General features: G+C 43.4%; 3 protein-coding genes and 3 non-coding genes across 7 annotated transcripts; 1 reads left to right on the top strand and 5 right to left on the bottom strand.

Annotated features, from left to right (window-relative positions):
• Positions 1-52: 52 nt before the first annotated feature.
• On the bottom strand, positions 53-2,525 carry rps8a (ribosomal protein S8a). Of its 2 annotated transcripts, none has more exons than XM_029132848.1 (6): positions 2,399-2,525; positions 1,674-1,780; positions 1,301-1,400; positions 947-1,122; positions 474-603; positions 53-206 (listed from the first exon to the last, which is right to left on the bottom strand). In XM_029132848.1, the coding sequence occupies exons 1-6, from the start codon at positions 2,508-2,510 to the stop codon at positions 97-99; spliced, it is 735 nt and encodes a 244-aa protein (XP_028988681.1). In that variant the 5' UTR covers positions 2,511-2,525; the 3' UTR covers positions 53-96. The 2 variants fall into 2 exon arrangements, with proteins under 2 accessions (XP_028988681.1, XP_028988682.1); XM_029132849.3 differs by having other exon boundaries at positions 2,467-2,519.
• On the bottom strand, positions 677-745 carry LOC114845219 (small nucleolar RNA SNORD38). The gene has a single exon (XR_003783833.1). It is a non-coding gene; the product is annotated as a small nucleolar RNA SNORD38 (small nucleolar RNA).
• Positions 1,194-1,262, bottom strand: LOC114845220 (small nucleolar RNA SNORD38). The gene has a single exon (XR_003783834.1). It is a non-coding gene; the product is annotated as a small nucleolar RNA SNORD38 (small nucleolar RNA).
• LOC114845221 (small nucleolar RNA SNORD46) lies at positions 1,519-1,626 on the bottom strand. The gene has a single exon (XR_003783835.1). It is a non-coding gene; the product is annotated as a small nucleolar RNA SNORD46 (small nucleolar RNA).
• A 465-nt stretch (positions 2,526-2,990) lies between the features above and the next one.
• hectd3 (HECT domain containing 3) lies at positions 2,991-8,865 on the bottom strand. Its single transcript, XM_029131828.3, has 20 exons — positions 8,718-8,865; positions 7,864-8,352; positions 7,334-7,587; positions 7,108-7,243; positions 6,859-6,980; positions 6,429-6,542; positions 6,067-6,149; positions 5,822-5,987; positions 5,631-5,712; positions 5,324-5,506; positions 5,184-5,236; positions 4,924-5,092; positions 4,723-4,836; positions 4,544-4,633; positions 4,152-4,358; positions 3,899-4,028; positions 3,733-3,807; positions 3,551-3,632; positions 3,375-3,446; positions 2,991-3,212 (listed from the first exon to the last, which is right to left on the bottom strand). Exons 2-20 carry the CDS (start codon positions 8,215-8,217, stop codon positions 3,128-3,130), a joined length of 2,571 nt encoding a protein of 856 aa, XP_028987661.1. The 5' UTR covers positions 8,218-8,352; positions 8,718-8,865; the 3' UTR covers positions 2,991-3,127.
• A 1,855-nt stretch (positions 8,866-10,720) lies between these two features.
• On the top strand, positions 10,721-13,724 carry LOC129603324 (zinc finger protein GLIS1-like; the record flags this gene model as incomplete). Its single annotated transcript, XM_055503918.1, has 2 exons — positions 10,721-10,930; positions 13,333-13,724. Coding segments are annotated over 2 exons (372 nt in total), but the record flags the coding sequence as incomplete, so codon positions are not given.
• Positions 13,725-14,831: the final 1,107 nt, after the last annotated feature.

Below are 14,831 nucleotides of genomic sequence, written 5' to 3'. Positions count from 1 at the left end.
AAAAAGTCAGTATCACAACAGCATTGATAAATAAGGCAACACCACCAGCAGCTGTGGGACGATTGGATTTTATTGTCGTATCAAACAGCTGTACATCTATTTGCCTTTCTTGGCCTTGATCTTCCTCAGGTAGAACTCAAGCTCTTTGCCCTCCAGGATGTAGCCGTCTGCTCTGCCACACTGGCCGGGTCTGGAGGCGATGCAAGCTGTACGGACAGAAGATAGAAGCAATGATTACTGTAGACAGTTATGCTCATAGAAAATGATCAATGTTAGGTTTAAAGTTAATTGGTAGTTGAAAGTTGATCAATCCTGTTGGTCTCATTTTCCACCCCCCAAAAATGGGAAGACTTGATTAAAAAAAATTATACACCAAATGGGAGCAAAACTACAACTTCCAGGACAGCTGATCCGAAACATATGTAAACATTAAGATTCACACCAAACCCTTTCTACCTTGAGAATTAGCTTACCAAGCAGTTTTCCCTGCAGGAACTGTTCCTCCAGGAGGGTGCTGATCTTTGCGTTCTTTTTACGTTCTTCGTATTTTTTCTGAGTCTTCTTTGACCGCTTTCTATTCAGGACATCTTCCTCTTCAGGGGTCTAGAACATAGAAGAACATTAACCTTAGGAGTATATTTAACCCTTACACTTCAGTAGATTTATCAAAAGGGTCTTTCTCAGAGTCATCATTATCACCACTTTCATTCAGTAGCAGAACTGACAAAAGTTATCATCATGGAAAGACAAGCACAATCTATAGTCCAATTAGAATCACTTTTCTAGTGACACCTTAGTGGATTCATTTAGGCATCATACATGGATGGTAGCTAGCTGAAAGGCAGTACTAATACTAGGTCATATTAAAAGTGGCAGCATGTTTTAATGTTTGTTCACTGTACTAACTGTACAACTAACTGGAAAAAAGTGTAAGACAATCGCATACCAGCTTGGCTCCCTTCTTGCGTCCCAGAGGAGTGGCGTAGTGGGCCTCATACCACTGCCTGAAGGGCAGACTGTCAATGAGGACAATGCAGTTCTTCACCAAGGTCTTGGTTCTAACCAGCTCATTGTTGGAGGCATTGTAGACAACATCAATGATCCTGGTCTTCCTTGTGCAGCCTAAGTATACACCAAAACCAACTGTGTTAGCAGAAGCAGGTTTACCAGCATTTTAAAAACGCAACAGTGCATTTCTCAGAGTCTTCATTATCACCACTTTCATTCAGTAGCAGAACTGACAAAAGTTATCATCAAGGAAAGCTGTATCGTACGAAATTAAAGTGATGCTGAAACTTACACTCAGAGCCCCAAGAGAAGTTACCGACATCCAGCCTAAGAGCACGATATTTCTTGTTTCCACCACGGACCCGCACTGTGTGGATACGACGAGGTCCGATCTAAAGGAGACAATCTTTACATTAGTGCACACTTAGAGTTTTACACATTCTTCAACCAGCATACAGAAAATCTGCTTTTTGACGGCTCTTGAAAAATGAAAATCCATGAGAGCACTGAAGCGTGTCAGTGTAACTATGACAAGTCCTAACATTGGCAAGTCCAAAGCTTTGAACCAAAACGGTCCAAAAAAGACCTACCTAAGGCCAAGTTTTCATCACCCACGCTGCAACTCTAATAATCTGCAGTTGCAAGTAAAACGTGTTTATCTTTACCTTTGTGTTAGCAGGAGGGCGCCCAAGCTCATACTTCCTTTTCTTGTGGTAGGGCTTGCGCTTCCCACCAGTCTTGCGGCGTTTATGCCAGTGGTCTCTCGAGATACCTGAAAACGAGTTAACAGCATTAGACCATTCAAGTACAGATTTTTTGTTAAAAATCATTAAAAAAGCTTGAGTAGTCAGTTCTCCAAGGTTAGGTTGTCCGCATTTTAATTCGGATTCCGCATGAAGAGTTTCATCACGATACTCAAGCAAAAACAAAGTCTTTACATTGAAACTAGAATACACTGCAAGAGTCCCACAAACATGATAGGCAATCTACTTCAATAAATCAAATACAAGTTAACGTTAGTCAGATGCACAAATGGCTTAACTGAAGGAAAGCGAAGCAGCATGTCTAGATAGCAAGCTAATGCTAGGATCTTAGCGATGCTGTCCACTAGCGTAACAAGTGGTCTAATACAAGACCAAGAACCTACCAATGCCGATACTATATTCCTGAAATATTAAGAACACTTCTCCAATTTTGGTATTTCAATGGAATTTAAAGCTTTAAACATTCGCAGCTAACTACAAGGCCAATGAGAGCAGCCATCTTGGACACTTCAGAGAGCTAGTGAAAATAACGTCAATAAAATATAACAAAATTGATCAAAATCAACAAAAACAAAGCTAGATATAGTTAGATGATGTTAAGCTACAATATAGCAAACCATTATTACAATATTCCTTCGTTAAAACATCAGATGGACGAAGATTCTCCCTCCAACCCGAGCATGACAACACGTACCCATTCTCAGGCGCCGGCTTGAAAGAGGACTCGCAAAGGCTCATGGGGAGGTTTGAAGGCCCGTGTTCTCGCGATAGTAACTGGAAATACGAACGAGGTTTCACGTGCAATGGAAAAAGAACAGCACTGTCACAGTATGCGAATATACAATAAGCATTTTTAACGAATATAAATCTTTATTTTATTCATATACCTCTGTACAGTTTTGTAGATATCTCTTTTTGCAGTGATTTTAGTGAGCAGTGACTTTCTTATCAAACTGCCCAAGTGTGGAATTTCTACTTAGACTTTGTCTTAGACTTTTTTTATACATTTGTATTGTTTTTGTTATCTACATTTACTCATAAGTCCCAAATACTCAGATTATTAATGAAGGGATGGAAAATATTTGTCATTCTCTGTATGTTATAGCTGCCATTTATGAATTAAACAGCATTAACCAGTTGATTTGATCAGTTTACAATCAGTCAAATAAACTGTTAGAGTAGAATGTTTCATTCAATCAACAAAAGATTAAACAAATCCCAGTTTCCATATAGTTCTTTATTATATACAGCAATAATTAATTGGCAGTTGTGTAGATACTAAGATACAACTTGGCAACATTTCTCTATTTAAAATTTGTAAAGTGAGTGATTTGTTCGATCAAGCAGCAGAGGGATCACTCTTCCCAGGGACTCATGTCTGTATCGATGGCAACGCAGTTGTATGCAGCGTAACGCAGCTTCTCCTCACAAACCTTAGCGCTGCAGGACAAAATGGAGGTGAAGCAGAGAGAGATGTGAGACTAGCACAAGCGGTATATGAGTGTACTAAGTGTAGACAGACTGATGAAGACAGACTGTATTTTTTTTCATGAGCACATCAATAATTGTATATTTCGTATATGGAACAGAACATTAGCTCACCTTGGATAGTTGGGTAAATAGAGTGTGCTGGAGCATGTGGAGGACTGTGGAAGTGCATCTGTCGTTTCAGAGCTAAACCAGAAAATATATTAAAATGCAGATGTACCATAGGAGTTATTCTGTCGTCACTGGTGAACAGTACCTTCTGTAATGATATTTTTTCAGGACGCACTCACCCTTGTTTGTCCGGAAACACGTAGATAGGTGCTGGAAGACGACTTCTACCAGTTACAAACCTCAGAAACCTGCTCCGATCCTCTGGAGTCAATATTCATAATTACAGTGAGACACATACCTGAATGAAAACTGTACATTTCACATGATAATTTTACTGGAGTTAGCGAAACATTGAACTGACCATTAGTAAAGTTTGTCAGGGCCTCCCACAAGTACTGCACTCTAACATCACTTTGCTCCAGGTCTTCATATCGTGCTGGGGGTAGAAAGACAATGGAGCATTATCATATTTAAAAAGAATATCTCTAATTAAGCATTTACTGGGTTAGTACCAGATAGTCACTCACTGAGTCGTTTTAAGGCTTCCACTGAGATCTCTGGATCACCACACACTTTCTTTTCCACCTCATGCCAGGTGAGCAAGTCCAGCACCGCCTGGGGAACCACCTTCAGCAGCCCCGCCTGCATGGCTGCAATCTGCGAAACACACTGACTTTTAGGCAAAAGCCTAAAGCACTAACTTGGAGGATAGTAAACAATAAGCAGGTTCAAACAAATAAACTAGAACGCTGAGAGTAGTGACACATGTGAAGGCCAGACCTGCTTTCTGCTCTCATCTAGCCGAGCTTTTTGCACCAGGCGGATAAACTCGCTGCGGTCCTCGTAACGGACGGCCACGTTGCTGCCACCGGCAATGAGCTCCACCATCTGGCCGTCGCTGAGCAGAGTTGTGTAAACCAGCTCCTCCCCAAACCTGAATTCAAATGTCTCCTGGTCCATGTTTTCTATGGCCTCAAGCAGGTTTACCTGCACAAGCACAACATGTGAAAAGATTTACTGATCATATTTAACATTCAGGTTTAAATTCTTCTGCTAACTGTTTTCCATTTGAAGCTCTTTATGTCTGTGATAAACCCAAGTCTCAGTAGAGCCATTACTTTGAAATGTTGCAATTGTACAAGCTAAAGATGTAGATGTTTTTTTGTCTTTACCAGTACAGAGTCTACAGCAGTAAAATCTTTAGTCCAGCTGACAGCCTCTCCAATCAGTTGCTTCCACACCAAACCGGGAAGGACCAGAACCTGCAGGATAACGCACGGCAGCTGCCATAAATCTAACTTACTAATTTTTACTCCATGCTCAGGCAGGTAGATAAGTGACCTCTACTCACCAAGAAGTCTTTTCCCCTGAGAGCAGCTCCCATGAGCTGACCAATCCACTCGTACTTGTGGAACTCATTACAGGATGGGTTAGGGACATAGTAATCTCTGGCCTCTAAGGAACCCTGAGAGACCAGGACAAGAGAGTGTAACAAAAAAGGCACAAGCAAATGCAACAATGTGGATGTGTAAAAACAGCGTCAGTGAGCGACCTGGTTGGATGTACGAGTGAAGAACGGCAGCGGCATGGGACACTCCGCTGAGCTGGGGCAAAGCTCCTCCGACATGTCTGCCAGGCTGTCCCGAAAACCACCTCCTTGATCAATGATTCCTTCTGCAATAAACTTACACTCCCACCACTGGTCGTAGCGAGCAGGCCATCTGAGGACACATAAAGAAAGGCTGAGGGCAGTAGCCTTAAAACATCAAAAGCTAAATGGATGGAATGAGATGGAAAAGTAAATCTGCTTACCTGTAATCCAAAGTCTTCTCAAATTTATCTGATGGTTTAAGTCCTTCATACACCTACAGGAGAGAAATATTAGGTATAAACTGTTTCCAGTTGATCATTGCATTATATTCCTCCATCTTCAAGGTAACATCGGGCACTACCTGATTAAACACTGCATTCTTGCAGCTTGGGTCCAGAGAGGGGTTGTCTCTGTGCTCCATGGCCAGACGTCTGTTGATATAGAGTCGGGGCATGAAGTTGGGTTTACTGGTCTCCGAGTCCTTCAGGCACTGAGTGATGAGCGCACAGCGCCGTTTGGACAGCAGCAGAAACTGCTTAATGCTCTAAGGGGGGCAAGAAAAAAAACTGTGCTTATGAAGAAAGTGATAAAATCCAATTTGACATTTTATATTATGCTCATAATATTCAAATACATATTTATATTTTATTTGCACTGTCATGACTCACTTTGAGCTGGTTAAAAGTACCCAGACTGTAGTCCCAGGCTGGCACCAAGTGTGGGAGCACACTGTCCAGGAGACAGATGAACCTGGAGAGGGTGAAACAGAAGAAAACATCCGGCACATTAGAACCACCAAAGATCACATAGTTTAACTTTACTTTAACACACCCAAGCAGTCTCATGAACTTAGACCTACCTTTGGATAACCAGTGCTCTGCGGTACAGGATGTCCGGTGGGGTTCCCTGCAGACGAGGGTAGCGCACCAGATTAGAGGACTGGAACACATCAGCGTTCAAGCCCAGGTCTCTTTCACACGAAGACTTGATCTTCAGGCCTCGAATTCGAACATCGATCCCTTCATCTGAAATGAAACATGACTTTACTATAGAGTAACTGGCAGCAATATTTAAAAGTAAAAGAAACATATTAAACAGTAATACCTCTACATTCCTCAATTCGTACTTCAATGACAGCCAGGTGGGAGGTCATATCCTCCAGCACGCACACTTCTCCAATCAGGTTACTAGTAGTCAAAAGTAGGTGCAGGTGAAGTTAAAAGCATCGGATGTGTGTATTAGTAGTATTAGAGCAAAATATTAATTAGTGTGACTCTTCAGCAGAATATCACACAATCATCAGGGCTAAAACTCATCAGGCACAAAGACGCCTATAATCAATAAACCAACACAGGCAGTTAATTGAAATTATACTTAGAGTCACTGTAACTTTAGCAATTCAACATGTATGAGTGTGGAACCTTTTTCATTGTCTTTATTAGAAAAAAAGATTTTAAAATGCTCACTCGTCTATGGTGACATCACTCAGCTTCTTCAGGTAGTCTACCTCTCCTCCGTACACTGTAACTCTCTTAGGCATGTAGTTGTCATCTGTAGAGTCCACTGTCAATATCAGCTTACTAAATGGACAAAAAGGGACACATCACATGCAAAAAACCCCAGGAGCATTACATAAAATGAGAAAGTAATGTGATTTATGTTTATATCAAATTCATAATATCCCCCTAAAGTGAAAGTGTCTCACCAGAAAGTCATCTCCTACTCTAACTACAAACAAATATATCTATGCAAAACATGTGCATTTAAATTACTATCCTGACCTCCAAGTACCTCCTGAGTGTAAAAAAAACAAATAGAAGTTGTCATCAAGACATTATTTAAAATGACAGCTTGGACTAGTAAATATTTCTTCTATGTAGGTGTGCAGGTCTTTACTTGACCACAGTGCCTCTCTTCATGTGCAGGCGGATCCAGTGCTGTCCTTGCATGCCGTCGCTCTCCCAATAGGTTTCAGAATCGCCGTCTGTCAGGCAGCTCGCACCCCCGCTGGGATCCTCCTATCAGCAAAAAACAAAATAGTATTATTATATTTAATTTATAATAAAATCTCACAACAAGACACTACATTTTTTCTAAAACAACATAAGAAATGCACACTACTAAAAACAACACTGAGGCACCCACTGAACATGAAGAAACATCGATGCTGGTCACACACTGCTTCACACTGCCCAGGTTCTCATCTTCTTTCCCTATGTGGTCATAGAAGTAATGCACCAGGTCCTCATCACATTCATATGTCCAGGTTGGAGGAACATGCCTTGATTGTAAAGAAAAACGTCTTAGTGTGAAGACCTGTTCCTGTACAAACACGTTTTAACACAACCTGGCTTCATGCAACCAGGCTCACCTGAGCTTCTGGACAGCCGTGACATCACACTCAGCAATTTTGGGTTTGGAGCCTGTGTAGAGTGCGTTCTCCACATCCACCACCTGCTCCCATCTGTTGCAGGGCTTGTGGTCGTAGCCGAAGAGCTGCTGTTGCCGGCTGATGGTTTCCTGTGACTCCACCGGAACCAGCCTGTCGCCTCCTTCGGTGTGTTTACACACCAGGATCCAGCCTTCGTCCAACTCCTGACCTGGACGGTGCTCCTCCAACTGCTCCTGGAAACACACAGGAACCATTGCATCAAAATGTGTTTTCAGGCCAAATTTTATATAATCAAAAGTAAAATAAGAATAACATGATTATTTACACACTAACACGAAGAAAGAGTCTTCAAGCTGCCTGATAAATCTAATCAACTATAATTACGGCAGTTATGTAATCTCAATATATCAGAACACTTCATCGGTCACTGTGTCTTCACTTCCTTTGCTGTGTCATCACACTAACCAAGAACTTTAAAGAAATAAAAGTAAAGAAATAAGGAAGTTTACCTTACTCATTTTGACCCACAGGCCCTGGCTGTTACAGTACTCTTCCCCTGTGGTGCGGATGCAAGTCCCTTTCTTTGGTTCTATGTTGTACTTGCATGACTTCTTGCTGTGGGGAAGCTGATGTGGATTTTCAAAGACTGGGACCAGGTGTTTTCCAACGGTAGAGCCTCCTGTAGATGCTCCAGACGAGGCAGCGGTGGTGGAGGATGAATCCTTGCATATTTTGTAGCACACCTCTTTGGGGACGTAGCACAGACACTCCGGTAGCGGCTCGCTCCCCCTGAAACACTCCATGCACCTGTTCACGAAGCGGATCCTGCCGAGTAGCAGCCGAGGGTTGTCGCCGAAAGACATGATGATGGAAGTGGCGTTGAGGTGAATGGAGGTGACTGTGAACAGCCCAGCAGCAGCAACAGCAGCGGGAGGGCGCCAGCTGACATTCCACCACTGACCTGCCTTTGATTCCCCGCTGGCTGCGCAGGGACGATCCTGTCGGACAAACAAGTCAGAATATTCTTGGGAAACAGATGATCCAGTAAACAACAGCAAGCTATCCTTATGCTCTTATCGAATTTATTCATATTCACATTGGAGTAAAAAACAAAAATCACATAAACGGCGACCAAAATCTGTTTATATAGTACAAAGTATTTGTACTTCTACCTGATAACAGCCTGTTACTAAGCTACATTAGCAAGCTAGCTAGGTGTCAGGTAAATGACTGCATCTTCACGTTTTCAACGTAAGCTTAGCTTTTATCCACAAATCCGCCAGTGATGCCGTTAATAGAATGAATGTATAAACACACCGCAGAAGCACGGCGACATAAACAAAATCGGTAAACGTTAACACACCTTAAAGCTGACTTGTGATTTTGTTGTGTGAAACTTGCTGTGTTAGATTTTATGCAGATGACAACGCGGAAACGCAGAAGACACTTTTGACCCTTACGAAGTTCCGTCGATAAAGCGTCAAAATAAAAGCACAGCGTTTCGTCTTTCTATGATTTACAGTTTAGCACTACCTCCAGTAAAGGTTTTAGTGTTATTACACTGGTGTGGAATTGTGGCTACGCCTCAACCGTACACGGTTTTAATGCTGTGTAACTATAGACACTAGAGAGAAACAGGTCCCGCTTTTATTTTGAACACAAGTTGACCACGTTGAATCAAGCAAAAACACGCTGCAGCTACACACGCAAACACACTCCCCAGATGAAACCAAGCTTTTCAGTACAGTTAATGGCAGATTCTTTTGCAGTTGCATATTATCATGATTGAAAGGACATTAACACAAATGTATTTGCCTGTGTTTAGTCACAACATAATTTATACAATCATGCAACATGTAAAAGTTTGCATGGGTATGTTTTATTAGTTACGATCCATGGTAACTTTAATAAAAGTATTTTTTTCTTCTCTCGTCAGTGTGTCACTGACATCTTCCTCTGTGGAAGCGTCATCGTCTTCATCATTTGGGTGGGATGCTTTTATCAGAGTGGGGGGGCTCCCCCCACAGAAGAGGCCTTCACCCCTCTCCACCGTTAACCACTTGCCTTCATCAGTGTCTGAATGTTGGTGGATTTCAAGATCCTCAGCGCTCATCCTGCAAACACAAGATTAAGTTGAACCCTTTTCCACCGATTGTACTGGAGTGTGCAGCTGCAGAATAAGCAACTGAAATATAGGAAGTGAATCACTGTTAACCTCATGTCGAAGGTGGAGCCTTTGAATGTTGGTTTTAAAGTCTCTGCGGCTGTAGACAGAGTGTAGGGGACGGAGAAATATCTCTGCTCCCAGTGCTTGTCCTTCACAATAGGAGCCAAGTTCTGGTACATGTCGTCCACAGCCAGCATCGACACCTTAATCAGATGTGTTTTTCAGATATAACGAGTCACGAAGACTCGTTATGTGTGTAAACATTGATTTTTCTTTAATTACTGCTCTGAACTAAGCTGCTTTTAACTTTGGACTGAGGCCCTAATTAACCAATCAGCACGATGTTGTGGTTATTATGCACAGATGCATTAAGCTAAATGAGGTGACTGACATTTACTGACTCATTAGTGAGACCTAATAAAAACCCTGGAATGAATCTGAGCTCGGAAAGTGTTTCTCTTTGGATTAGCTGCGAAAAGGATGAAACACATCTCATTGTTTTGTTTGCTTTACTTTCAACCTGCACAACAACACAGACATAAGTCTCTGAAATCTGTAACTAAATGTGACAGAGTTTCTATTAAATTAGAAAGTTTTGGTTTATGGTTTTGTGCTTTGTGTTTGTTTCCACAGTTTCTAATAGTGTTGCAACTGAAGCCTCCCACAGGCTGATGTGGGTTTGTTACCTGCTATTAGTTTAGGCCCCAGCAACCATGTACTGTATAAATCAAATATATGAGTTGGTTTAGAAATGTGATTGTACTAAGTGTAAGTCGTAGGTCAACTTAGTTTGAAGGTACAGGAGGGAAGTGGGATAAAACCAGGACGTGTGGTTGTGACTGAGGGATATTTGAAGCTGTATAAACAGGCAGTGGTGGGTAATAAGCCTGGGATTTTGTTGTCTGCTTCCAAAATCAACCATTAAATGCAAAATGTGATTTGTGGACTCGCTCTCCTCCAGCTGCTGCTTTATCAGGTACAGCTGTATGATCAACTTCACTCTAATGCTACAGCGCTGCCATAAAATCACATCTGCCCGTAATAGAAAGTCCAGCTTTTTAGCCGCGTTGTCAGAAACGTGTCACCGTTGCTGAGGTTTGATGCTTTGAATACTAGGTTAACTTATGTCATTGTCAAATTCGTTTTTAGTGAAGTCCTTTAAAAATGAAGCTGCAACATAACATACAGTAATGCCTTGAACGCTGACTCTGTCTTGTTATATTGAGGCTGTTTGTCTCCCGTCGCAGTTCGAGGGCTGCACCAAGGCCTTCTCCCGCCTGGAGAACCTGAAGATCCACCTGAGGAGCCACACGGGCGAGAAGCCGTACATCTGCCAGCACCCGGGCTGCCTCAAGGCCTTCAGCAACTCCAGCGACCGGGCCAAGCACCAGCGCACGCACCTGGACACGGTCAGTGAGCGGTTCCTCCGTCCGACGTGCACAAACGGCGCAGGAAGCCAACGCTCATCGTTCAGTGTTTTCTAATGAGTCGATTAACGTGCGCCATTCAAACGCGGGGTCTCGGCGTCTGCGCCGTCGGACGCTGTCGAGCGGCCACAGGAATTTACCGTTTAGAGCTGCTGAGTGATGAAACCCGTGAAGCGGTACCGGGGGATCCAGAGCGGCCGTGGTGAGGGTCCCTCGCGCTCGCGACGCCCATAAATTAGGGCCTCGACTGCAAAATAAGTTATGAAATCCACCGATGCGGCATGTGAGAGAACAGAAAACAGACTTTTTCCTTGAAACCCAAACTTTTCAGCGCACACGCAGCCAAATATTTCCCGTTTCCATAAAGAAATCACTCCACTAACATCATTCTCGAGGCACAGCTCAAAAGCCAGCGCTCACATCCTCCTCTTTTATACTGATGTTTGTATTGATTGAGACACACACACTTCATAGACTACTGATTTCCACGCTGAAGGTGCGAAGGCTCCCCGTCGAAGCGCCGCCGCCCCCCTCGTTGCTCTTTGTGCACGTTCGCCACCGAGCGTTCTTCGGGATTGTGAAACTGCATACCTGCCGCGGGCCGCTGCTCCAAACCACAGTTATTTTTACTCCTGCTGACAAGCAACGAGGGCTTAGCAGTAATCCAGCAAATCAGATCTCCTATTACACGGATGAGATGGGGGCCGTGCGTCGCCGCGCCGTGTTATTACAACAAGAGGAAAAAGTTATTTTCCCCTTTTTGTGGTTTCACGCTGGCTAATAGCAGCTTCACAGTTGCGTCACAAATCAAGAATCAGACACATCTGGCGCCGTCAAGGAGGCCCAGAGGAAGATTGTCTGAATATAGTATAACCCTGGGCCAGGGGAGGGTGGGTTGGCTGCAAACGGTATTAGGTTACTAATTTCATGAATAATAGTGTGTTAAGTGAGATTTGTTCTTAAAAAGTGTCTCTGCACTAATTTACAGCCCTCACGACTCCAGAATTAGAGGTTTTCAGCCGCTGGTTACTAATCAGTCCAGCTCACGCTCTTCAGATAAGATCAATAATGAGACCAACGAACAGCTGTCAGACCTGCGTTAATTGGTTTTCATCCTCCAGAACGTTTAATGAACTCCTCGAGCGCCTCCTTAAATGTGAGACCACAGCAGCGTCTCCCCGTCCAAATGCTTTTGCATCGAACGCGCATACGCACCCTTTAAGCTACTTCTATTCATTTATGATTGGAACGCGCCACACTTCATTTCAACTTTATCTGGTTGAACTTGTGGAGCCCTGCGTTGGTCTCCCGGGGGACGGTGCTCAGAAATCGTTTCATAAGACCAGGATATTGCCCAATTTCTGTGAACTTAAACGCCGCAGAGGAGCGTGCGCTGACACCAGATCTACAGTATGTCACAGCCGTTTGCATGACAGCAAATGCAAATGTAATTTTGTCGTCTCCAAAGGATTACACAAAGGTTTTGGTCGAAAAACAGAACAGACCTTAAGCTGTCAAGAGTGATTTATGTCCAGAATCAGGTTTTAAGACTAAATGGACTTTATTTTGAAAGTATTGGGCTTTGTAGTAAGTTGGCTGTGGAGTATTTTTCGTCAGAGTATTGTGTAAATGTAAAAACTGAGCATGTTTCCATTAAACATTAATTGGTGCCACCTGTTAAAAAAGGAACTAATCTGTAGCTAATCACATGCAAACAGGCTCATTCAAACATGGTTGTGAAAAGGCTCAAACACACACTGAGACGCGAATACTGCAGATTATTTGTTACTCTGCGTTACTGCAAACACGCATCGCTCGGCTGCTGATTCACAGTTTACCTCTTGATTGTGTCTATTTATGTCTTAAAGCTGAAGCACTGAACTGTTTTCTCTCTTTCTCCTCTCAAGCCGGCAGATGAAAGGTAAATATACAGTTAAATGGTGAGAGGCACATAATGTAAAATGTTGACACCATGTGGTATTATGACTGTGGGTGCCGTCGTCACGCTCCACAACCACGTTTGATTCACGTTTCAACATTGATCCTAAATGTTTGTGCTGGTAAGCGCTTGCAGCGTTACACCTGCAACACATCTGGACGTGACTCACCCAGTTGGAGTTTTTTGTAAACGCAGTTCTATTAAGTGTTTGACATCATGTAATGAATGTTTTGACATTTTCTAATCTGATTAATGAACTCCTTACAATCAGAGAGGCCGCGCACTGTAGATATGAAGTGATTTGTAATGGTTGCCGTTAATATTGAATACAGTAAGTAGATGAGGTTAGTGAAGGACACAAACAGAGCAGATCCAGGTTCAGTCTTTATATCTGTGCCACCAGTGAATGAACTGTGTTTTGTTTTCTACTGTGGTTGGTTCACAGAAACCGTACGCCTGTCAGATCCCGGGCTGCACCAAGCGATACACGGACCCCAGCTCCTTACGGAAACATGTCAAGGCTCATTCAGCCAAAGGCCTTCAGGAGCGGGAGGTCAAGGTACCGGGAGGAGAGCTGTTTATTTACACTGGCCGTTCAGTGGAATGACTTCTGTGGTCAGCAGTTACAGAAACACAGCACTGATAATTAAACCTCAATGGGACTAATGTGGAGGAGCAGACAGTTGCAATGAAGGAATATCACAAATAAAACTATTCGTTTTTAAGGCTTGATTGGAATTAAATCTATTACTAAGTTAAGTATTAAGTATATGAGACAAATTCTCATGAATGAGAAAATATGAGCACCTTCATTGCTGTACATTTGAATAGGCTCCATTCAGTTCCAAATATATTCTAATGCAAGTCCTTGAAAACCGTCCAGCACGACAAACTAATTCATCATAACTGTGACTTTTTTTCTAGGAGCAGGAAAATGCACAGAATACGTTCCCTAAATTAGACAGACAGATGTTCCCAGATGTGTTCGCCCACCACATGACAAAAGTGCTGTTTTAGTTACTGTTTGGCTCAGATCAGATGAAACGCATCAAAAATGAAGAGTGTATTTGACCTGAAAATGGCTTTAATTGAATATTGTACCTGTAGTTGTGTGTTTACCTGTGATTTTAACCGTTAGCTTGATTTTACTTTAATATATCTGTGCGCTTTTGACCTCCAAAACATAGAATGCTCTTCCAAAACATTTCTCACATTGACCGACGTCCCTCCAGGGCGAGGACGCGATAGCGAGCGGCGGCGTGTTCATTGTCCCGTCGGATGAAACGCAGCGGAGCCGCGCGCACAGGGAGCCCATTGTTCAGCCTTATCTGGGGCTGCTTTGTTTCCCGTGGGCCGTGAGTGACACCGGGGTTCTGTGTGGATTCCCCGGCCTTGTTGGGCCTAAGCGGAACCACGTGTGCTCGCTTCGCGCACGCCTCACGCTCGCGCATGTCTCCGCGCCGATGCGTCACTGCTGTCGACGTTTGTATCCTATAAACACGGGTTCGGGCAACATTTTCTCACTGATATTCAAACGTCTCTTGTGGTCGCTGGGTGTCCTTTGTGAGCCTCCTCCGTGTCCCGAGCTGTGGATAAGTGGTTGTGGAAAGCCTGGGAACGGCGGGTAAGCCGGATAATAAGCAAATTGCTCTCACTTAACTGCGTTAGAACGTTTTAGGGGTACGATTGCCCAACAGGGTTCCTGGTTGTATCTGGAGACGCGCGATCCGTGACGAAACGAGGAGCAGGCATCTGGTGCAGCACGATGCCTTTGAAAAATGAACGGTAGAAAATTGCCTGCAGGGACCCTGATCTACTGAGTCATCATAGGAGAAGAGAATCCTTTCAAAAGGCAGCTTCATGGGAGATGATTGCTCAACGGCATAGAACGAGAATTGGCCGTCTCACATCCGTGCTCTCTCTCTCTCTCTCCCCTCTCTCCCC

This window comes from Betta splendens, chromosome 17 (assembly GCF_900634795.4).
Source record: "Betta splendens chromosome 17, fBetSpl5.4, whole genome shotgun sequence".
NCBI classification, from domain to species: Eukaryota; Metazoa; Chordata; class Actinopteri; order Anabantiformes; family Osphronemidae; genus Betta; species Betta splendens.
Note: the sequence above shows the minus strand (reverse complement) of the source record. Positions and strands in the feature narration are given on the sequence as shown.